This window comes from Aquarana catesbeiana, linkage group LG08 (assembly GCF_042186555.1).
Source record: "Aquarana catesbeiana isolate 2022-GZ linkage group LG08, ASM4218655v1, whole genome shotgun sequence".
Lineage (NCBI taxonomy): Eukaryota > Metazoa > Chordata > Amphibia > Anura > Ranidae > Aquarana > Aquarana catesbeiana.
In genome coordinates, this window is record NC_133331.1 from 301,444,510 (window position 1) to 301,469,334 (window position 24,825).

Consider the following 24,825-nt stretch of genomic DNA (forward strand, 5'->3'; position numbering starts at 1 on the left):
ACGTGGAAATAGTCATCTTTTAAGTCGACTGAGACTAGCCAGTTGCCTGGCTGCATGGCCTGCTGAATGATAAATAGAGTTTCCATCTTGAATCTTTCGTGCTTTATAAACTTGTTTAAGTAGGTTAAGTCTATCACGGGGCACCAAGAGCCATTTTTTTTTTTTTTTAATACTAAGAAGAGAGGGGAGTACACCCCTTGGAATTCTTCGCATTTCGGGACAGGTGCCACGGCTCCCTGCATCGACAGCAAATCCACATAGGACAGTAGCACCTCCTTTCTTTTCTTCTGACCGTGGCAGCAGGGTAAGAGTAAACCTGAGGAGGGGGGGGGGGGGGGGGGGAGTGTTGGTGAAGGACCATGTGTGGCCTGAGACAGTCTTGATAGTCCAGTAGTCCGAGATTGAGGCCGGGCAAAAGCAAAGGCCAGCTCATAGATTCTCTTAAGATCTTGATCTATTCTCCTCTCAAGGCCATCCTTGAAGGACACAGCGTCCTCCGGAGTAAGAGTAACGTGTTTAGCCTGACGCATCAGTGCCATGTTTACCAGGGGAGCATTTTCCAAGTGCTTCACATCATCTGAGTTGAAGGGGTAGAGTCTTGAGGTTTTATTTGACAAAGAGGTCTTCTTATCCACTTTACCCCATTCCTCAACAATGATATCTTTCAGCTCTTGATGTGGGAGTAGAAAATTAGGGCGCTCCTTCCCCAAGTGCTTAAAGAATTTTCTTTGCTTAGTTGGAGTGGAAGGGTCTTCCCATTTTAAGGGCCTCTTTGACCACTTTAATGAGTGGCGAGACAAGGGCAAAGTCAAAGCCTCAGAGAAACTCATCTCCCTCCACTTCGCTGTCTGAAGATCCGGGAGATGCATCATAAAGCTGGGATAGGCCGGGATCTTCTTGGGCCCCATCAGCCAGGGAGCCTGATATAGTGGTGGACTGGCTCCGCGTGCGGGACGTACCCCACTCCTTCAGGGACTGCTGCATTACATGCTTCACTAGAGACTCCATTTTCTGATTTGCAGTCTTTTTCCCCAACCGCTCGGGCATAGCATGGATCGCATAAGGATTTGCCCTCCGGGACTCGTGCTCCACATCCCCCAGCAGGCTCTGCGATCAGAGCGCCTGTCATGGCAGTGGGTGCGGTGTCTGGAGGAGGAATGAGAGCGTCTCCTCCTGCTGTTGGGTCCTAGACAGGGAGTCACTTCTGGACCTGGGTGATGAATGCTGATGTTGCGGCATGGCAAGGTCTCTGTCATCTCAAGCCATAACTTGGCGATTAACCTGGAAGGGCTAAAAAGAAAAAGGTAAAGAAAAAAACGCAGGGGGTGACATTAGGACATATTGACCCACCAAGAGCTAAGCCTCCCCCTCGCCCACACATACCTAGTGCGTGAGGGCTGGCTGCATGAAGTTGGTGACCTATCCATGGCACCTTGGGGGAAGGTCAGTCAAAGTTCTCACAGCCTATGGATAGCACCCCAGCCACCTAGGGGGGGGGAAAGAAAACCAGGGAATAGACAAATGACACTCAACCAAAAGCTTGATACTTCCCCCTTTTAAGAAGGTCACTCTTCCGTGACCCCAGTCCCAGGCTAGAGTCTCATCTGGTGCTCAAAGTCTGTGGCTTGAGGAAGCTGACTTTTTTTCATGGATATGATCATTTTAAATACAATGCACAATACTTATGCGAATGCAAAAGTTTACTTTAAATGTAATTGTAATGCCTTCTATTACCTCCAGTCTATCAGCCTCCACCTTCTCTGTGTTCAGATGCTGATCTTCCCTGCACAGAGTCTTTAAAGTGATTTTTTTTTTTTTTTTTTTTTTTAAACAACAAACATGTTATATTTACCTGCTCTGTGTAATGGTTTTGCACAGAACAGCCCTGATTCTCCTCTTCTGGTGTCCCCCACCGGCACTTCTGGCTCCTTTTTGCCTTCAGAGTGCCCCAATAGCAAGCTGCAAAGTATAGTATAGAGTGCCTCTATAGCAAGGTAAAAAAAACTTCTGCCTTTTAGAACCACTCACCTCCTGCCCAGGACTACATGTCCCATGAGGTATTGCTCCTCACACATTAACAAGTTCTCAGGCACTTACTGACATGTATGGATGGTGTACTGAGCTGTATGTGTGCTGCACTGTATTTCCTGATATGTAAACAAATAATGCATTCCGTATGCAGGCCCAACTAATCGGCTGGCAACTTTTGGCCCTAGTACTGTTCATTCACTTATTAAGAAGTGCAAAATTTGGGGATCTCTTGGTACCAAGCCAAGGTCAGGTAGACCAAGAAAGATTGCAGCTACAACTGTCAGAAGAATTGTTCGAAATACAAAGAAAAACCCCCAGGCATCCTCAGGAAAAATCCAGTCTGCTCTGGAAAAAGAAGGTGTGATTGTTTCAAGGAGCACAGTACAACGATACTTGATCAAAAATGATCCACATGGTTGAGTTGTTAGAAAGTAGCCATTAAAGCGCCAGTGCCAAAAAAAGCCCGGTTACAATGTGCCCGACAGCACCTTGACACGCCTCACAGCTTCTGGCACACTGTAATCTGGAATGACAAGACCAAAATAAAGTATGATGGTCACAAAGTGCTTTGTATTCTATAGCAACAAGAATTTAATCCCCACTGTGAAGCATGGTGGTGGCTCACTGATGTTTTGGGGGTGTGTGAGCTATAAAGGTACGGGGAATCTTGTGAATTTGATGGCAAGATGAATGCAGCATATAACAAAAAAAGAAAATACTGGTAGACAATTTGCATTGTTCTGCATGAAAGCTGAGCATGGGACACACTTGAACTTTCCAGCATGACAATGACCCTAAGCACAAGGCCAAGTTGACTCTCCAGTGGTTACAGCAGAAAAAGGTGAAGGTTCTGGAGTGGCCATCACAGTCACCTGACTTTCGATGCATTTATTGATTTTCAACAATGCCTTGTCACTATTCTCCAATAGGTGAAGTCCTTTGTTCCTGTGTTGGCCTAGGTAGGCGCCAAAGTTATTATCCCTTGGGGGGGGGGGGGGGGATATGAAAGTGAAGTGACCTGAAAGGCTTGCGTCTTCGGCACAATACAAATGCCCCCGGCCGTCCCTGTCTGAGCAGTCTCCAATAAAGTTTCTTATGGATCACACCATCTTTGTGCAACCCTGCTTTTCAGACTTGCATCATCCGCTACAAGTGTGAGTGGTCTGTACTTGCCCTTCACAGCTTAGAGTGTTACTAAACCCAGAACCATGCATTCACTATATCTGGCCACCCACAGAACATGAAAATACAATCATTTTGGTAAATATAAACTGCTAAATACCTTTTCTCATCAGCAGTATATAGCAGTCTTGTCACTTCCATCAGTGTCTGGTTAAAGCTTGTAGGAGGAGTTTTTGTACTCCACTGGCTGTCCTTTCAGGAACTACAGCAGGACCCCCTGATCCTCTGCCTGGACAGTGCTGAATGGCCCTGTCCTGATCACATGCACTCTCCCAAGAAAATAAAAAAAAAACTCTCTAGCAATACACACCAAACTGAGCATGTGCAGCCTGACTCCAGTAATTCTCTCTTATATGGACCTGTTTTGGAGTCAGTGGAAGAAGAGGAGGATCTGTGCATATAGGGTCAAACAGCCTTTTTACAGAATGCAGGGGATTAACCCCTTAGGTTTCAAAGTGAGTATAACGAACATGCTTTACTGAATAAACAGACTGATTTTGCTGATGTGGGTTTAGCAACACTTTACTGCAGAGGCAGTAATTTAACATGAAAAAGAGTAGATACATTGTATATAGTCTTACGGATACAAATGGCCCTTTGAGGCCAACCATAATGTTGATGTAGCCCGTGATGAAATTGAGCTTGACAATTTCAATATACAATCCTCAATATACCAAAATATTCCCAACAAATGAGGAGGAGATACTGTACACCATATGAAAGGTCCATCTCCATTCCTCAATATAACATCATGTTCCCAACAAATGAGGAGGAGATACTGTACACCATATGAAAGGTTCATCTCCATTCCTCAATATAAAGTCATTTTCCCAACAAATGAGGAGGAGATACTGTACACCATATGAAAGGACCATCTCTATTCCTCAATATAATGTCATGTTTCCGCAAAATGATCTGGCATCCCCATTATTCCCCAAAGCTGGCATTAATGCACAAAGAAATGTTACCCAGTGTGTCATAGTTGTTTTATATCTTTTAACTGGTTTGTTTTCATATTTTGATGTTACAATTGTACCCAACTCTATACCAGAGCTCTGTAAAACTGTTGAATGTTAGACCATTGTGACTCTTCTATAAGGCTTAATGTACACGGGACGCTGAGGCAACCTCCTCTGAACAAATTTTTTGACAGCTTTAAACCGGCGTTTAAAAACGCCGTTTTGCAGCGTTTGCGTCTACGAGCGTTTAAGATAACATCATAGGATGCTCCCAAAGCCCATAAAACTATATTATTTAACTATCACAGCCATTTTGTGAGACCAGAGCAGCAGCTGAGAGAGCAGCAGTGTACTTGTATCTACCTCAATTTCGGTGCTTTTTCTATGGATCCCATAATGAGCATATGTGAGGAAAAAATGCTACTTTTTTAATATATTTAATTTTTAAATTGCAATTGATTAGTATATTCTATATTTTTTGTTTCTTTTTTTATATGCTGCATATGTATTTTATTTTTTTATTAATTTATTTTGTCTTTTTATACAAATTTTAATTGCAATTTTGAAAATATTTTTAATTAACCCTAACCGGAAACCCTAACTTGTTCTTCAGGGGGAAAACTCTAACCCTAATCCCCTAACCCTAATGGGAAACCCTGACCGGAAACCCTAACCCTAACTTGTTCTTCAAGGGGAAAACCATAACCCCCTAACCCTAATGGGAAACCATAACACTTACCATAACCCTAAACTTGTACTTCAAGGGGAAAACCCTAACCATAACCCCCTAACCCTAATGGGAAACCATAACACTTACCATAACCCTAAACTTGTTCTTCAAGGGGAAAACCATAACCCCCTAACCCTAATGGTAGGGTTGTCCCGATACCGATACTAGTATCGGTATCGGCACCGATACCGAGCATTTGCCCAAGTACTTGTACTCGGGCAAATGCTCCCGATGCTTCCCCCGATACCTAGAAGACAGCTGTGATCGGCGCGTGGGGAAGTTACAAGATTCTCCCCCAGCGGCTTTCAGCTGCTTTAGTGACATACAGCGGTGATCGGTCACCGCTGACTGTCACTGCATCCTCCTTTCCTCTGTCCCCCTCTGCTATCCCCCTCCGTTCCTCTCTCCTTTTCTGTCCCCCTCCGTTCCTCTCTCCTTTTCTGTCCCCCTCCGCTGTCCCCTCTGTTCCTCTCTCCTTTTCTGTCCCCCTCCGCTGTCCCCTCCGTTCCTCTTTCATTCTCTGTGCCTCTCCTGTCCCCTCCGTTCCTCTCTCCTTTTCTGTCCCCCTCCGCTGTCCCCTCCGTTCCTCTCTCCTTTTCTGTCCCCCTCCGCTGTCCCCTCCGTTCCTCTCTCCTTTTCTGTCCCCCTCCGCTGTCCCCTCCGTTCTGCTGTGCCTCTCCGCTGTCCCCTCCGTTGTCCCCTCCGTTCCCCTCTCCTTCTCTGTCCCCTCCGTTCTCCCCCTCCGTTCCGCCATCCCCCTCCTCCTTCCTGTGTATGGATAGAGTCAGCTGACTCTGTTCATTCACATAACTGAAACATTGTAACCTCCTGTGATTACGATGTGTCAGTTTATGAATGGAGAGGAGCCGCTGTCTTCTCTCCATTCATTTTCAGTGCAGCTGAGGCTGCAGAGAAAGGGACTGGGGAATCTCTATCCTCGTTCTCTTTCTCTGTCTCAAGGGGGAGATATCAGAGGTCTGTTAAGACCCCTGATATCTCACCAAAGCCCCCCAACAGGGCTGATTAAAAAAAAAACAAAAAAACACATATTGCAATAAAGAATAAAAAAAAATTATTGTAAAAAATAAAAATTGTAAATAAAAAAAAAAACACACACACACACATACAACGTTCACCCCCTCCCCCCCCCCCCCAAAAAAAAAGCACTGTTAAAAAAAAAAAAAAAAAAACACTGTCACGTGACATTAAAAAAAAAGTATCGGTAATCGGTATCGGCGAGTACTTGAAAAAAAGCATCGGTACTTGTACTCGGTCCTAAAAAAGTGGTATCGGGACAACCCTACCTAATGGGAAACCCTAACCCTAACTTGTTCTTCAAGGGGAAAACCCAAACCCTAACCCCCTAACCCTAACCGGAAACCCTAACTTGTTCTACAATGGGAAAACCATAACCCCCTAACCCTAATGGGAAATCATAACACTTACCATAACCCTAAACTTGTTCTTCAAGGGGAAAACCCTAACCATAACAGGAAACCATAACACTTACCATAACCCTAAACTTGTTCTTCAAGGGGGGAAAACCAAAACCCCCTAACCCTAGCGGGAAACCATAACACTTACCATAACCCTAAACTTGTACTTCAAGGGGAAAACCCTAACCATAACCCCCTAACCCTAATAGGAAACACTAACCCTAACCCGTAACCCTAAATTGCATGCAACTATGTTTGATCAAGTCGGGGGTGAAGATCAATGGTGGGGGTCATCTGGTTGAAATCTAACAACATATAGGTCAAATTCCAATTATACTTTGGATAACAGTAATGCTAGTGGTGTATTGGATTGGATCATGCTCATTAGGGGTATATAAATGCTCTATGAAGCATAGCAAGCAATTACAAGTTTTTAAAATTATTTTTTTAGTGTTTTTTCATCATTTGCTATCATTTTTAAGTTTTGTAATGTTAAAAAATAGGGCACCTGTAAAAACGCTTATAAACTAAATTGCCGCAAAACGCGGTACCGCGTTTTGCTGCGCTTAGCGGCTGAAACGTTGGAAACTTCGATGTCTGAACTCATTTTTTTGCCTTCAAAGAAGAGCCTATAAACGCAACTGCCTAAAAAGGACATTAAAGGAACCTGTGTACATGTACACATAAGATAACATTGGATGAGTTCAGGGGCAGCTGAAAAAAGCAGCCAACTGCCTCTGAACGTCCATTTACCAGCAGCAAGTGTACATGAGGCCTTAATGAACTTTTTAGAAAAGTGTTTGCACTGGAGTCCATAAAGGATCTGCAAATTCTTTATCATTTAAAATCCAAACAAATAGTGGCAATCCGTTGTCATAACACATCACAAATGCGTTTTGGCTAGTGAAGACTCAGGGCTGGCTCACACCATGCCCACAAATGAATCATGCACGGACTTGGTGTGAAGACTTTTCTGATTTGATTTTGGAGGGAGAACAGGAGCCCAGCTGTGAGATCGGCATTTCCACTTATTCCACCGACGGGGAGGAGGAGCTAAAACTCCAGTTATGTGTCATCTACTGACAATTTTAACTATTTTTTTTTTCCAACAGATGGCGGTGAGGCCAGGAGTATCTCAGAGCGTTTTGGTAACTCAGAAGATAATGTCATCACACAGGATTCTCCAGGAGGAAATCCAAATACACCAAATATACATCACAGACCTTCCTGTCCGGAGACATCAATGGATCCCTCTGATCAGGGGGAATCTTCTCATCAATCACATACTATGATTGTAAATATCCATGTAAGATCTCACACTGCAGATCGATCAACAGATCCTTCTAATCCCAAGGAATCTTCCCCACCCCATGAAGGAGATCACCAAGGTGACAATCTATTCTCATGTTCAGTGTGCGGGAAATGTTTCCCTTGGAAAGGAAATCTTATTCAGCACCAGAGAGTTCACACAAGTGAGCATCCTTTCCCGTGTTCAGAGTGTGGAAAATGTTTAAATAATAAACATAACCTAGTTAAACACCAGAGAATTCACACACTTCCCTATTCATGTTCGAAGTGTGGGAAATCTTTCACTTATAAACGAGACCTTGTTAAACATTATAAAAGTCACATGGGTCCTTATTCATGTGCAGCGTGTGGGAAATCTTTCACTCGTAGAAGAGGCCTCGTTATACATCAGAGACTTCACACCGGTGAGCGTTTTCATTCATGTTCAGAGTGCGGGAAAGCTTTCAGTCAGAAAAAAGGCCTTGTTAAACACCAGAGAACTCACACAGGTGAACGTCCTTATTCATGTTCAGAGTGTGGAAAATCTTTCATGAAAAAAGTATACCTTGTTAAACACCAGGAAAATCACACAAGTGCGCGTCCTTATTCATGTTTAGAGTGTGGAAAAACTTTCATACAAAAAGGACATCTTCTTAAACACCAGAAAATTCACACGGGTGAGCGTCCTTATTCATGTTCAGAGTGCGGAAAATCTTTCATGCAAAAAGGACACCTTCATACACACCAGAAAATTCACACGGGCGAGCGTCCTTATTCATGTTCAGAGTGCGGGAAATCTTTCATGCAAAAAGGACACCTTGTTAAACACCAGAAAAATCACACAGGTGAGCGTCCTTATTCATGTTCAGAGTGTGGAAAATCTTTCATACAAACAGGACACCTTGTTACACACCAGAAAATTCACACGGGTGAGCGTCCTTATTCATGTTCAGAGTGCGGGAAATCTTTCAGTCAGAAGGGAACCCTTGTTGCACACCAGAGAGTTCACACAGGTGAGCATCCTTATTCGTGTTCAGTGTGCGGGAAATCTTTCAGTCATAAAGGAAACCTTGTTACACATCTTAGAATTCACACAGGTGAGCGTCCATAATCATGTTCAGAGTGCGGGAAATCTTTTTATAAAAAAAGAAATCTTGTCCAACACCAGAAAGTACAGTGTAGTGTGTATGGCAGAAGGAGAGCTGTCAGCAAATGTAGTGTGGATGGTGGGAGGAGAGCTGTCGGAGAATATAATGTGGATGGTGGAGGAGAGCTGTCGGAGAATATAATGTGGATGGTGGAGGAGAGCTGTCGGAGAATGCAGTGTGGATTGTGGAGGAGAGCTGTCGGAGAATGTAGTGTGGATGGTGGAGGAGAGCTGTCGGAGAATGTAGTGTGGATGGTGGAGGAGAGCTGTCGGAGAATGTAGTGTGGATGGTGGAGGAGATCTGTCGGAGAATGTAGTGTGTATGGTGGAGGAGATCTGTCGGAGAATGTAGTGTGGATGGTGGAGGAGATCTGTCGGAGAATGTAGTGTGGATGGTGGAGGAGAGCTGTCGGAGAATGTAGTGTGGATGGTGGGAGGAGAGCTGTCAGAGAATGTAGTGTGAATGGTGGAGGAGATCTGTCGGAGAATGTAGTGTGGATGGTAGAGGAGAGCTGTCGGAGAATGTAGTCTGGATGGTCGGGGGAGAGCTGTCAGAAAAATATAGTGTGAATGGCGGGAGCTCCCAGAGAATGTAGTACAGACATTGAGACAATAGATACAACACAGGGGCTGCATAGCTAGTGATGTGGACAGTGCTGAGGGAACAATGTGTGGTGAGGATGTAGATACTGATAATAAAGGAATGTTCCTACCAGCGTGCCATGTTGAGAACTTTTCTGCATTGCAGTGTAAAACTCCAGAAAATACTGGATCTGGTAAGAGCTGCATATGCTGTAGTAGTACATTCATTTCTGGTGATAGAATTCTCCAGCACTGTAGGTCGGGCTAAATACTCAGATCTGGTCTCTACGCACTGAAGACTGTCAGGAAACACATGGTAGAATCCCAGACCAAAACAGAAAATTCCATTATCTTTTGATAAAAATAGGAAAATATATTATCCACCAAATAGAGCAACTATAGAAGAATAATTTACAGTGATGTCAAATCTGTAGGTTTACAATGAAGGGGCATGAACGATATTCATTAAATAAGTACTGTGTATATTGATAACCATTTGAAAACGCTATTAAAAATATAATATCTTTATACAATTATTGTGTGTACTTTATTAATCTGTGCATCAATTACCGTTTGTTTTTCATTCTTTTGTTTTGCCATAATTATAAATATGGATGAGCCAAAGTACCTTGGTTTGATTCAGCACAGGTTCAGCGAATGTTACTGAAGTTTGCGTTCCGAAGCCGAACCTTATATTTCAGTAATGGCCATTTCTTTATCGTACATCACGGGACACAGAGCACCATAATAATGACTATGTGGGTTATATGCTTACCTTTAGGTGATTGGACACTGGCAACCAATAGTAAGACGGTTCCTCCCATATAACCCCTCCTCTACCGGAAGTACCTCAGTTTTTTCGCCAGTGTCTTGAAGGTGATGGTCATGGCTGTTGAAGCTCTTCAAATTTCTTCAAAGAATGTCCCACTGAGGACGTTATAATCTGATACATTCGGATGGCATAACAAAGTTAAAGTGGATGGTACCCGAGCCTCGGTTCAAGAACGAGGTATTGCTTGTAATGTGTCCTATATAGGCGCTGGACCCTTGTTAAGTTGGTATTTCTAATCAATCTTGCCCAAGGTAAACCAGAAAAGGTGCTTTACAGGTCCAGTGGTGTAGACCCCAATATATTGGGGACCCGGTCCCTGAAGGTCCTTAGAGGCGCTACCCGCCGTGATGGGGGAAGATTGGGCCTGGCAAGACAGGCCCTGCTGCTTGGGATGGTGAGTACTCCCTTTGGGATTTTATAAATATATATAGTGTATTTCCCTTTTGTAAACTGCTGGTATAAACCTTGAACCTGTGTCTAGGATTACAGAGGGCTGGTTTTGGCGCGCATTTTGAATTCTGGCGTGTGCGAGGTGCACATGCGAGCGTGCATCAGGACGGCGCATGCGCCGTGCGGTAGGCGTGCCGCCGATCACTCATGCGCGCGCTCGCTCTCAAGCTAGTACTTATAGGCTGCAGCTCCTGGCATGCGCATGGAGTAAACACAGAGCAAGTGGTGGGCACGTGAGTCTGGTGGTCTTGGACAAAGTGGTGACAGGTTAAAGACAGGTTAAAAAGGTTACTCCTTTTTTCTTCCTCGTGTGTAAGCAATGTCTTCCAGAAAACGAGGAATAGGGAACAAGGCAAGCATAGGGGTAAGAGTCCCTCCACAAAAAGCAGGAGACCAACCCCATGCTGATGCAGCCTCAGTTTCTCCTGAAAGACCTGCGGCTTCTGACCTGGCTGAGCCATTGCACTTGTCAGGCATAGTGGCCACTACCAATGTACCTGCCTCGGCTTATGTTACAAAGGAGGATTTGGCATCTGCCGTAGCGGGCCTTGAGGGCAAAATAGCGGGCATGATTGCCTCTGTAACACAAGGGGGGAGGAAGCGTAATAGATCTTCCTCCCCTAAGCCTGGGCTGTTAGGTACCTGGTAGGAGAGCCTGACTTGTAGGAGAAGACCTCTCATACAACGCTGGTTCAGGAGCCACTGGAGTGGGGACAGTGGTCTCCTGAGCACAGTGGGGTAGGAGTGCCTGTTGAGCTGGATGGCTGGACTGCAAATCAGATGCGACTGGAAGCAGCAGACTGGAACACTTGAATGTGCAGAGGTCACTGGAGCTGAAGCTGAAGGTGCAACAGCAAGGACAACAGGAACAAGCAGGGTCAGGCGATCCGGGTCAGCTGGGAAGAAAGGCAGGCAGGTACAGCAGGCAGGGGCAGAGTCAGAAGGCAGGCAGAGTTCGGCAACGGTATCAGGTAGGTATCACAAGGCAGGTACAGCAGGCAGGGGCAGAGTCAGAAGGCAGGCAGAGTTCGGCAACGGTATCAGGTAGGTATCACAAGAGTAGTCAGACAAGCCGGGTCGGATTGGAGCAGGACGGATGGTCAAACAAGCCGGGTCAGATAGGTAGCAAGCAAACAGATCACAAACACTAGAATCACGAAGCTGAGACGAAGCAGCAATGTGTCACAGCACAGAGGGGCTTTTAAATGCACTTTGGCGCCAAACCGGCGCTATCGCGAACGCGCGCACGCCCGTCCGCGCCCACGTGCACATGCGCGCGCGCCCAAGCGCCGCGAACCCGCGCGCGCCCTAGCGCCGCGCTGATGCCCGGGAACAGCAGGCCTTTGCTGAATAGCGCGCAACGGCGCGCGCCGGCGCATAGGCGTACGCCGACGCCCCGGTTCGGTGCCAATGGTGCCCTGACATTGCCCCCCCCCAAGGGGCAACCTCCGGGTGCCCAAAAGCCTTCTCTTCTCCGGATGACTAGAAAAATAGGCTTGCACTAAACGTCTGGCATGTACATTACAATCTGGTTCCCAAGAATTACTTTCTGGGCCGTAGCCCCTCCACTTAATTAAGAACTGGATCTGACCTTGTCTTTTCCTGCAATCCAGGATAGCCTCGACCTCGAACTCCTCGTTACCATCGACCACAATGGGCTCAGGAGGTCTAGTTCCTCTGCCGGGGAAGGGATCAGGTACAGCAGGTTTGAGCAATGACACATGAAACACGGGGTGTATTTTGAGAGAGTCAGGTAAAGACAGTTCATATGAAACTTCATTGATCTTTCTTTTGACCGGAAATGGTCCCATAAATCTAGGTGCCAACTTCTTAGAGGGACATGCAAGTTTAATGTTACTTGTAGATAGCCATACCTGGTCACCAAGCTGAAGCTTCAACTCCCCTCTTCTCTTTCGGTCAAAGATCCTCTTGCTGTCCGCCTGAGCCTTGGATACAGCTTCCCGCAACATCTGGTTGTTGTGGTTGATGAAGTCCACTGTACTCTGCACTGCCGGGACTGAAGACTCTGGAAGGAAATCAGGTAAAAAGGTTAGATGGAAACCATAATTGGCAAAAAAAAGGGGATTGACCGGTGGCTGAGTGCTTGGCGTTGTTGTAGGCAAATTCTGCTAGTGGCAGCAAGGACACCCAATCGTCCTGTGAGAAAGAGGTAAAACATCTGATGTACTGCTCAAGAGTCTGATTGGTCCTTTCCGTCTGACCGTTGGTCTGAGGGTGATAGGCTGAAGACAGAGCCAGTTTGATTTTTAAAGATTCACACAGGGCTCTCCAAAAACGTGAGGTAAATTGTACCCCCCTGTCAGAGGTTATGTTTACAGGAATTCCGTGGAGTCTAATGATTTCTTTAATGAAGATATGAGCTGTTTCCATAGCTGACGGAGTTCCTTTTAATGGGAGAAAGTGGGCCATCTTGGTAAAACGGTCTACTATCACAAAAATAGCAGAACACCCTTCTGAACATGGGAGTTCCACAATAAAGTCCATGGATATCATCTTCCAGGGCCTATCGGGTACAGGCAAGGGTTTTAACAGACCCCAAGCTCTACTCCTGGATATCTTATTCTGGGTACAGATAGGGCAAGATTTGACGTATCTCTCACAAAAGTCCTTCAAATTGGGCCACCAGAAAGTACGCTGTACCAATTCCAAGGTTTTACGAACCCCAAAGTGACCTGCCAGTGGGTGATCGTGAAGGAGTGCCAGGACCTTGACCCGAACCTCCTCAGGAACAAAAATTTGACTACCTTTCCATAACAGTCCGTCCTTGCTACTTAGGGTAGGGCCTGAGGGTCTGGTTACTTCAGAAGATGCTTCCTTAATCTGAGAAAGAAGATCAGTTTGAATGAGCAAAAAATTGTTTGCAGGTAAAATGGTGTCTGGGGCAGATAGATCCTTTGGGTTGTCATGCATTCGAGATAATGCGTCTGGTTTAACATTTCTTGAACCCGGTCGATACGTGATGTGGAAGGCAAAGCGTGAGAAAAACAGCGCCCAGCGGGCTTGACGGGGTTTTAACCTTTTAGCGGATCGCAAATATTCTAGGTTCTTATGATCAGTGTAAATTAGTACTGGATGCACAGCCCCCTCCAACAGGTACCTCCACTCCTCTAATGCAGTCTTGATGGCGAGAAGCTCTCGATCACCGACATCATAGTTTCTTTCTGCCGGGGAGAGTTTTCGGGAGAAGAATCCTACGGGATGCATATCGTCTTTACTGCCCCTTCGTTGTGAGAGTATCGCTCCGACCGCTATTTCAGAAGCGTCCACTTCCAAAATAAAAGGCAAAGATGGTTCAGGATGACTGAGGATAGGTGCTGAGGTGAATAGTCTCTTGAGGTTCTCAAAAGCCTCTTGGGCTAGGTGATTCCAGGAAAAACGGGTATTCTGTTTGGTTAGTTGTGTGATTGGTGCGATTATCGCAGAAAAACCCCTGATAAATTTTCTGTAGAAATTTGCAAATCCGATGAATCGTTGCACCCCCTTCTTGTCTAGGGGTACCGGCCAGTCCAGAACAGCAGAAACCTTCAGTGGATCCATCCTGATGCCAGTTGAGGAGATTATCAGGCCCAAGAACTGAATGCTTTCTTGCTCAAACTCGCATTTCTCCGCTTTTGCATAAAGTCTGTGTAAACGGAGACGACCCAACACTTGGCACACATGTTTTCGATGGAGATCCAGGGATTCTGAAAAGATCAAAATATCGTCTAGATATGCAATCACAAACAGGTCTAAGAAGTCTCTAAGCACATCATTAATTAGGTGTTGAAAAGTTGCAGGGGCATTACAGAGTCCAAAAGGCATGACTAAATATTCATAATGCCCGAATCGGGTCCGAAAAGCTGTTTTCCACTCATGCCCAGCCCGAATGCGAATCAGATTGTAGGCCCCTCTTAGATCAAGTTTAGAAAAAATAACAGCAGTCCTTAATTTCTGGAATAGTTCGGGTATCAAGGGTAGGGGATACCGATTCTTAATCGTGATTTTATTCAATTCCCGGTAGTCAATACACGGGCGGAGAGACTTGTCCTTCTTGGTAACAAAGAAGATTCCTGCCCCTGCTGGAGAAGTAGAGTGACGAATAAATCCTTTGGCTAAGTTTTCATCTATGTATGCTTTCAACACTTCTTGTTCCTTTTCGGATAGGGGGAAGATGCGTCCAAAGGGGATTTCGGATCCTGGCAGCAACTCGATGGGGCAATCGTAGGGGCGATGAGGTGGGAGAGAATCTGCCCCTTTTTTGCTGAAGACATCCAAGTAGTCATGATAATGTTTGGGAATAGCTTGACGATTGGTCTGATCGGAGTCCACACAAAGTAGAGTAGTTTGGGGATCCGAGTCTTTCGCCAGACAGTGTTCCTGACAGTAGGGTGACAGGAATTTTATTTCTCCAGTTGTCCACTGGATGTGTGGATTGTGGGCCCGAAGCCAGGGAATGCCCAGGATAATGGGGAACATGGGAGAGGAGATGGCGTCAAGAGTCAGCAGTTCCTTATGTTGAGGAGAAGTCGTAGTGGGTAATGGCAGGGTTTCTTGTGTCACTTGTCCAGATTTAATACGGGAGCCATCAGCAAGGAAGACAGAGAGTCCATGGGCTTTAGTCCGTAAAGGGATGTTGTGCAGGTTGGCAAAACTCAAGTCTATGAAGCAGCTGCATGCCCCGGAGTCAATAATTGCGTTGACTTGGAGTGTCTTTTCTTGAAGCTGTAATGAGAGAGGAATGGCAAGATGGGTAGAATTTGTGGATAAAGCAGAGAGATTGGTAGGTATAGGAGATGAACACTTACTCATCCTGATTGGGCAGTTATGGACATAATGCCCGGTTCCTCCACAGTAGAGACACAGATTCAATTGTCGGCGACGGGCACGTTCTTCGGGGGTCAGGGCAGGTCGCATCAGACCTAGCTGCATTGGTTCAGAAGTATCCAAAGTGGTATTGACTGGCGGTGGACTTGGCACAGGTAAGTAGCGAGATGCAGGAATCGGTGCACGTGGTGTCATCCAGGTCGGGCGGTTAGGTTGAACTGCTCGTTCGGATCGGCGCTCTCGGAGGCGACGATCAATCTGGATAGTTAGGGTGATCAAGGCCTCCAGGGTGTTTGGAATACCGACCCGGGCCAGTTCATCTTTGAGATTTTCAGACAGTCCAATGCGGAATTGATGACGCAGAGCCGCGTCGTTCCACTGGGTATCCGCGCTCCAACGTCTAAATTCAGCAACATAGTCCTCCGCAGGTTTGCGGCCTTGTTGGAGCGCGAGCAGAGCAGACTCAGCTGTGGCAGTCAGTTGAGGATCCTCATACAACTGTGCCATAGCTTCAAAGAAGGCTGATAAGGATTGGGTTGGGGCTGAGTCCCCTTCAAGTAAGCGGTGTGCCCAGGTCTGTGGTTCCCCTTGGAGGAGGGAAATGACAAATCCAACCTTTGTGGCTTCCAATGAAAAGGTTCTGGGCTGTAAGGCAAAAAAGAGCTGGCAGGCATTGCGAAATCCTCGGAACTTAGATCGGTCTCCGGAGAATCTTTCAGGAGTGGGGACTCTTGGTTCAGGAGGGAGCATTACCACTGAAGGCCCTGGAGCAGTCTGTGTTGGGGCGGCCGGTGAAGAGGAGGTTGAAGGATTAATCCCTGCGAGGTTCTGGACTTGACCTTCCAGTCTATTGTAATTGTCCTGAAGAGCCTGCACTGCTTGGGTGAGGGCTGCCAGGTGTGTGCATATCTCCTTCAATGGAGAGGTATCTCCTGCAGGCTCAGACATGGCTGCTTCGTACTGTTAGGTACCTGGTAGGAGAGCCTGACTTGTAGGAGAAGACCTCTCATACAACGCTGGTTCAGGAGCCACTGGAGTGGGGACAGTGGTCTCCTGAGCACAGTGGGGTAGGAGTGCCTGTTGAGCTGGATGGCTGGACTGCAAATCAGATGCGACTGGAAGCAGCAGACTGGAACACTTGAATGTGCAGAGGTCACTGGAGCTGAAGCTGAAGGTGCAACAGCAAGGACAACAGGAACAAGCAGGGTCAGGCGATCCGGGTCAGCTGGGAAGAAAGGCAGGCAGGTACAGCAGGCAGGGGCAGAGTCAGAAGGCAGGCAGAGTTCGGCAACGGTATCAGGTAGGTATCACAAGGCAGGTACAGCAGGCAGGGGCAGAGTCAGAAGGCAGGCAGAGTTCGGCAACGGTATCAGGTAGGTATCACAAGAGTAGTCAGACAAGCCGGGTCGGATTGGAGCAGGACGGATGGTCAAACAAGCCGGGTCAGATAGGTAGCAAGCAAACAGATCACAAACACTAGAATCACGAAGCTGAGACGAAGCAGCAATGTGTCACAGCACAGAGGGGCTTTTAAATGCACTTTGGCGCCAAACCGGCGCTATCGCGAACGCGCGCACGCCCGTCCGCGCCCACGTGCACATGCGCGCGCGCCCAAGCGCCGCGAACCCGCGCGCGCCCTAGCGCCGCGCTGATGCCCGGGAACAGCAGGCCTTTGCTGAATAGCGCGCAACGGCGCGCGCCGGCGCATAGGCGTACGCCGACGCCCCGGTTCGGTGCCAATGGTGCCCTGACATGGGCCAAGTGGAGAGTCACTATAGCACCAGGACTCTTATAGCCAGATGGGTCCAGGTGATCTGGAACCAGAATGGGCAGAGGATTTGGAAGAGGTGGTCATAAAGGACCGAGAGGAAGGAGAGGCTGAAGAATCCTCGGGTGAGGACTCTGGCTCTGAAGAGCCAATTTCAGCCTCCCATTCCCAAAAATTGTTTATCCAATCTCTAATGGAGATGGTACGAATTGGGTTTAAGTTACCCCTGGTTCAGGAGTCTGCACTCTCCTGTTCTACTTTGGGATCTTTGCGACCTCAGCAAATTTCCCAAGCGTTCCTTTTGCATCCGTTACTGGAGCAGGTGGTTTACGCGGACTGGGAACACCCTGACAGGATATACTTGCCTCCAAAAAGGTTTTCTGTCTTATATCCTATGGAGGAGAAGTTCAGGAAAAAATGGGGCACACCTTTGGTGGACGCCGCCATATCTCCTGTGAATAAAAGTTTAACCTGTCCAGTGGATAATGCCCAGGTATTCAAGGATCCGGCTGATAAAAAGCTAGAGTCCTTATTAAAGGCTTCCTTTTCGGTGGCTGGTGCAGCAGTTCAGCCAGCAGTCGCAGCTATTGGGATTTGCCAATCCCCAAAGGATCGCTTAAAAAGGTTGGTAAAGAACTGGTCTGCTGAAACGCCATGTAAAAGACTACTCGCAGCTTTTCCATTTCATGGAGAGCGCCTGTTTGGCGAGGATCTGGATAAATACATCCAAAGATCTCTGAAGGAAAGAGTGCTCTGCTTCCTATTAAAAAGAAAGGGAAGCAACCCTCTTATAAAATTCCTAATGCTCCAGGACCTGGTGCCCCTTCCCCTAGGCGGTATCGACGGCCTCAGCCGTCTGGGTTTAAAAGACATCAGGATCTGAAGAAACCCTGGGCCCCAAAGACACCCAAGCCCAACTCCAAGTCTACCTTGTGAAGGGGCGCCCCCGCTCTCATGGGTGGGGGGCAGGCTTCGGCTGTTCGGGGAGGCCTGGGAGGAACTGGTTCAAGGCAGATGGGTCATTTCCACTGTAAAATACGGTTACAGAATAGAGTTCCGGGAGATCCCCCCCAAACCGGTTTCTGTACTCAAGGGTCCCGTCGGATCCAGAGAAAAGAAGATGCCTATTCCTAGCTTTACACCATCTGCTGACGCAGGGGGTAATTGTAAAGGTTCCACACAAGGAAAGATTCAAGGGGTTTTACTCAAACCTATTCACCGTGCCAAAACCAAATGGGGAAGTAAGGCCCATTTTGGACCTCAAGGCTCTATACTTCTTTGTAGACGTCCGATCCTTCCACATGGAGTCGGTTCGTTTAATAATAAAGTCCCTGAGAAAGGGAGACTATTTAGCGTCCATAGATATCAAGGACGCATACCTTCATGTGACGATCTTCGGTCCACATCAAAGGTTCTTACGCTTTGCTGTAGAGGGCAGTCATTTCCAATTCGTGGCACTACCCTTCGGTCTGGCCACGGCCCCCAGGGTTTTCACAAAGATACTGGCCCCAGTGTTGGCTTCCCTAAGGTCTCAGAAAAAGTTCCAGAACAGTATTCTAAAGGCCTGGGACAAGTCAGCTCGAACCCTGGATTAGCCTATGGTTCTATCTCCACAGGTTCTATGGAACCTCTCTTGGTGGTTAAGAACCAGCAACTTAAAAAGAGGGAAATCTTTCCCACCGGTAGCCTGGAAAGTTGTAACCACGGACGCCAGTCTTCTCGGCTGGGGAGCAGTCCTAGAGGAAGCGTCTGTTTAGGGAGTATGGTCCCAGACAGAAAGGACCCTGCCCATCAATCTATTGGAGATCCGGGCAGCTCGTCTGGCTCTGTGATTCTGGACATCCAGATTGCGGGGTCTTCCTGTCAGAGTCCAGTCCGACAACTCCACAGTAGTGGCATATATGAACCACGAGGGAGGTACCAGGAGTCGGGCAGCCCAAAGAGAGGTAGATCATATATTGACTTGGGCAGAGAAACATGTGCCGTTTCTGTCGGCAGTGTTTATTCCGGGGGTGGACAATTGGCAGGCAGATTTCCTAAGTCACCAAAAATTGTTACCAGGGGAATAGTCCCTGCATCCCAAGGTTTTTCTACAGATCTGCCAATACTGGGGGACCCCAGATGTGGATCTGATGGCATCAAGATTCAATGCCAAGCTGGACAGGTTTGTATCCAGGACCAAGGATCCGCTTTCTGTCGGGATAGACGCATTAATAGTTCCTTGGGATCAGTATTCTCTGATATATGCCTTCCCTCCGATCCAAATTCTGCCGCACTTACTACGCAGAATACGGGAGGAATGGAAGACGGTGATCTTAGTGGCCCAGGAGATCATGGTACTCGAAGATTGTGAAATTGGCAGTAGGGGACCCGTTGGTCATTCCTTGCCATCCAGACATGTTGTCTCAAGGGCCCATATTCCATCCTTTTTTACGGTTGCTGAATTTGATGGCCTGGCTATTGAGACCAGACTATTGAAAGACCGTGGTATTATGGGTTCAGTCTTGTCCACTTTGATAAACTCTAGAAAGTCAGTTTCTAGAGCTATCTATTATAGAGTCTGGAAGTCATACATTTCTTGGTGTGAGAAAAGGAAATAGAACCCTCGTAGGTATACGATTGGAAGAGTTCTCGCCTTTCTTCAAACAGGAGTAGACTTACAGCTCTCTTTAGGGACAATTAAAGGACAGATTTTGGCATTATCGTTTTTTTTTCCAAAGACCAATTGCATCCCATTCTTTGGTGCGAACCTTTGTCAAGGGAGTAACACACCTGAGGCCACCGCTTGAACCACCTTTATGTCCTTGGGACCTAAATTTGGTACTGTCAGCCTTACAGAGTCAAACTTTTGAACCTATTAGGCATATCCTTTTTGTCCTATTGACCAGGAAATTGGTTTTCTTAGTGGCTATAACATCGGCTAGAAGGGTGTCAGAATTGGCCGCCCTTTCTTGCAAGGAACCTTTTATGATTCTTCATCAGGACAGAGTGGTCATGCGCCCTCGTCCAGATTTTTTATACCCAAGGTGGTTTCCAAATTTCTTTTGAATCAGGATATCATTTTACCTTCCTTTTTTTCCAAACCCTAAGACTAGGGAGGAAAGGTCGTTTCACTCACTGGATGTGGTGAGGGTAATAAAAGTTTACTTAGAAATGTCAGCTCCCTTTTGGAAGACTGACTGACTGTTTTTTTGTCTTGCCTGAGGGTAATAAAAAAGGACAGCCGGCAACATGTTCAACTACATCCAGGTGCATTCGTCAGACTATTATCCAGGTGTATGGATTAAAGCGCAGGGTTCCACCCCGGGATTTCAGAGCACACTCCACTAGAGGGGTTAGTGCATCATGGGCAGTACGCCAGCAGGTGTCTATGGCTCAGGTTTGCAAAGCGGCCGCTTGGTCTCCAGTTGATATGTTCACCAGGTTTTACCAGTTGGATGTGAGATCTCAAAATGAGACTGTTTTTGACCACAGCGTGTTGCAGGCAGCTTTATAGTCTCAGGCCCGTTGGGCTTAGGAATAATGTGCCCCCCCCCCCCAGGTGCATTGCTTTAGGACATCCCACATAGTCATTATTATGGTGCTCTGTGTCCCGTGATGTACGATAAAGAAAAACGGATTTTTAAAACAGCTTACCTGTAAAATCCTTTTCTTGGAGTACATCACGGGACACAGAGGTCCTGCCCCTCTTTCTGGGATCGTCATCGCTTGCTACAAAACTGAGGTATAAACCTATACTTCCGGTATAGGAGGGGTTATATGGGAGGAACCGTCTTACTATTGGTTGCCAGTGTCCAATCACCTAAAGGTAAGCGTATAACCCACATAGTCATTATTAAGGTGCTCTGTGTACCGTGATGTACTCCAAAAAAAGGATTTTACAGATAAGCTGTTTTAAAAATCCGTTTTTTCTGGGCTAATAGGCAAGGGATTGTCGAACACAGAGAGCTGGGTAGTGGCCTGCGAGATATGTACCAATGCTAAAAAACTGAAAATTTATTATCAAATACTTACCGTAATTTTCCTTTCCTGATGGACTCCATGGCAGCCTACGTGTGGGTTAACCCCACCTTCTCTCCAATGCTATAGGACCCCCTACCCTATAATATTGAGCTCACCTGTATGGACTGTGTTCCATAACTAGCCTACTCTTGACCGATGGGTGGGAACTCCGTCTGCCATGGAGTCCATCAGGAAAGGAAAATTATGGTAAGTATTTGATAATAAATTTTCAGTTTTCCTGACAGACTCCATGGCAGCCTACGTGTGGGAAATAACTAGCCAATCCACATGGGTGGGTATGCTGAACAGAAATAAATTTAATTTGACCTGTCAACCGACAGGATTTATAAACCAAAGTTCACAGAAGATAGCGGAGCAGGCTCAGTATAGTAATGTGACGTTAAAGTTTTAACAGAGGCCCATGAGGCCGCTTGCAGATGATGTCTGGAGCCACGTGCCGGGCTGCCGCCCATGAAGCCGCTATGATAGGGCATGCCGCTACTGCCTCCGGAGCAGCCAGGCCCCTAGCTCTATAAGCGTATTGGATGAATTGGACAATCCAGGCCCAGTCGCTCTGTTATTGCCAGAGTGCTGTTCAGACAGGTAGTTAGAGTGTGTGAAGGAGGAAGTAACTTGCAGATATACTTTCAGAAATTTTGCCTATGTTTAGCGGATGAATCTTAGTTGGCTTCGGGTGTCCTGAATGTAGGCAGAATGATTTCTGGAAACTTAAGGAACCCTGAGGTAACTTTTGTATTTGAGCCTAGGAATAAGGACCACCTGGTCCAGAAAGAATGTCAGAAAAGGTTCTTCGTGACCTAGTTACCCGATCTTCCGGGTCCCTTTTAGCTGAGGTAATGGCTACTAGGAAAGCGACTTTAATGGAAAGCGGGGAGGACCCCGTGTTACTGAGTTGAGAACAAGGGGTAGATCCCATTTGGGAAATCTTGGTCTCCTTTGTGGTCTGAGTCTTGACGCCCCACGGAAGAACTGCTGGATTAAAGGGTGAACAGCGATGTACCAGAGAAAGCCAACAAGGCTGAGGCTCGGACTCTAGGAGAGCCGATGAATAGAGATAGACCTAGACCGGAATGAAGGAAGCTGAGGATATCCTGAGCTTTGGATTTCTACCTGATCTGTCCGAAGAAGATGAGAACCTGACTAACTTAGCCCATATTCAGCTATAAACTTTATTCACGCTCTTCTTCCTTGAGCTCATGAAGGAAAAATAGTTAAGTCATTCTTGAGGTGTACCCGAAAGATTCCAGTCCTTCCCTCTCACGCACCAGACAGTAGTCTTAGAAATGCCAGACAAGGGTGCAGGACTGTCCCCCCTGAAAAAGAAGGTCCGGCCCAGGAGGAAGAGAGGGACCGGAAGCACAGCTGGCTCAGGAGGGGAAACCAAGGTTTGTTCGGCCAATAGGGAGCTATCGTCACCACTTTGACCGCTTTTGCATGGAGGATAATTGGGTAAGCCTTCCTGAATCTCCACTGATCTGCCGGGGCATCTATTCGGAAAAATAAAGAAAAAATACCGCGCTGAGAGCATAAAAAATTAATAGAAAGATGCAGCTGTGACAAAAATGACTAACATATAATGATAAATCATATGTGAAAAAGTTGGTCAGAGAATGGTGAATAAAGTTCATAAACTCCTTAAGAGGTGAATAAGGTCGACTATTACAAGTATCCAGAGATCCTGACGTGGGAGTTCATCTGTCCCTGCAGAGGGCTGTATCTGCTTGTGTGTATGACCTTGCCACAGAGGAGGTCCATCCATTCTGGTAAGCGCATAACCTTATTGGCACCTGGATGTACCTGGAGTCTGGGCGTTCCCTTCACATCTCGCTCTTCCCCTTCCCTCTCATGTGGGTTGAGGTGGATGAACTTCAGATGTGGGACTCCTGTCTATTGGACTCACTTGTCCTCTTTCACTGAATTTTTGTTTATGAATGGACCTTATTCACCTCTTAAAGAGTTTATGAACTTTAATCACCATTCTCTGACCAATTTTTTCACATATGATTTATCATTATATGTTAGTCATTATATTGCAAGCGCACTTATGTATTTTCTTTCACATCTATTCGGAAGGCCTGGCTGCAACGGCCCCAAGTGTAAAAATTTTTTTTCTTTTTTAATTGCAGGGGAAAGTGAATAGATCTATCTTGGGATTGACTCAGTGACAGAAACTGCTCGAATGTCTGTACATGAAGAGAATATTCATTGTTGTCTGAGTGTGCGACAGGAAGTCTGCCTGGACGTTTTGGACACCGGGGATGAAGACTGCTGAAACATTGGCTAGATATTTCTGAGCCCAAGACATGATGGGCTAGACTTCTTGGAGCAGGATGGAGCTCCTAGTATCTCCTTGTCCCTTCCTGTAGGAGACCGCTGTGGAGTTGTCCATTTCCAATAATACTGACTCCCCATCCAGGAGAAGGACTGAAGGGCACACCAGGTTGCCCAAAGTTCCAGGACATTCTAGCCCAGATTTTAAAGAAGGGCATCCCACTTGACTTGTGCAAGTTCGGCCCTGCAGAGGGCCCCCAACCAGCCCTGCTGGCATCGGCTGTGACCGTGACTCAGGAGACTGGAGCGATGGAGTGGTAATTGATCAAATTTTGCGTTGAAGCCACCAGAAGAGGCTGTTCCTCATCAATGATGTTATATGAATCGACTGATTGACGTCCCCTGAATTCTATTGTTGAATAGACCCTGACTGAAAAGGGTGTACCCTCCATAGGGCTCACTCAACCATAGGGATCTTAGAGACCATCGTGCCTATAATTTTCAAACACTGTGAGGCCTTCAGGCATGCTTAGCTCAGAGCCAGAGAGATTCTCCCGCAGATGACTGGAATCTTCTCTACTAGAAGAGAGATGGTGTTCTCCATCATTGATGAACTGAGCCCCTAAGTATATCAAGCAGTGGACTGGTTTTAGCTGGCTTTTCTCTTGGTTTAGGAGCAGCCCGAATTCTGTCAATATGTACTTAACTTGCTCCTTGTGGACCAGCAGCTGCTTCTTTGTCTAGGGACAGCACCAAGAGATCGCCTGGGTAGTGGTACAAGCGTATCCCTTTTGTTCAGATGAGGGCCACCAAAGCCCAAAGGACTTTCAAGAATATTCGGGGTGAGATTGTCAGCCCAAAGTGGAGGCAGGTGAACTGCAGATGTTCTTGGCTGGCTTGGAACTGAAGGTATATGTGGAAAACCTCTGCACAGGAACGTGGAAATAAGCAACCTTCAAGTCTATTGAGATTAACCAATCTCCTGCTTGTGTAGTTTGCTGAATGGTAGCCAGAGTCTCCGTTTTGGATAGATAAGTCAGGTCTAACAAGAGACACCAATCTTCTTTTTTTTATGAACTAGGGAGAGAGGGGAGTATACTCCTCGGAACTCTTTGCCGTTCGGGACGGGCACCACCGCTCCCTGTGTTTTCAGCTAATCCACGTAGGACAGCAACACTTGCTTATTTCTTCTAGCCGTTGTAGCAGGGTACAGATGAATCTGGGGGAAGGAATGCTGATGGAGGACCGTGTGTGACCTGATGAGACCGTCTTGATGGTCCACCAGCCCCTTTCCGACCCGCCT

The 24,825-nt window shown here is 46.7% G+C and overlaps 1 protein-coding gene across 1 annotated transcript in view; it reads left to right on the plus strand.

Moving 5' to 3' along the window:
• The window catches only part of LOC141104971 (uncharacterized), a 37,096-nt gene extending 27,244 nt beyond the window's left edge, over positions 1 to 9,852 (plus strand). Inside the window, 2 exon segments of the mRNA XM_073594782.1 lie at positions 8,033 to 8,593; positions 8,596 to 9,852. Of these exon segments, the coding sequence (XP_073450883.1) occupies positions 8,033 to 8,593; positions 8,596 to 8,642 (608 nt within the window). The 3' untranslated portion in view covers positions 8,643 to 9,852.
• Positions 9,853 to 24,825: the final 14,973 nt, after the last annotated feature.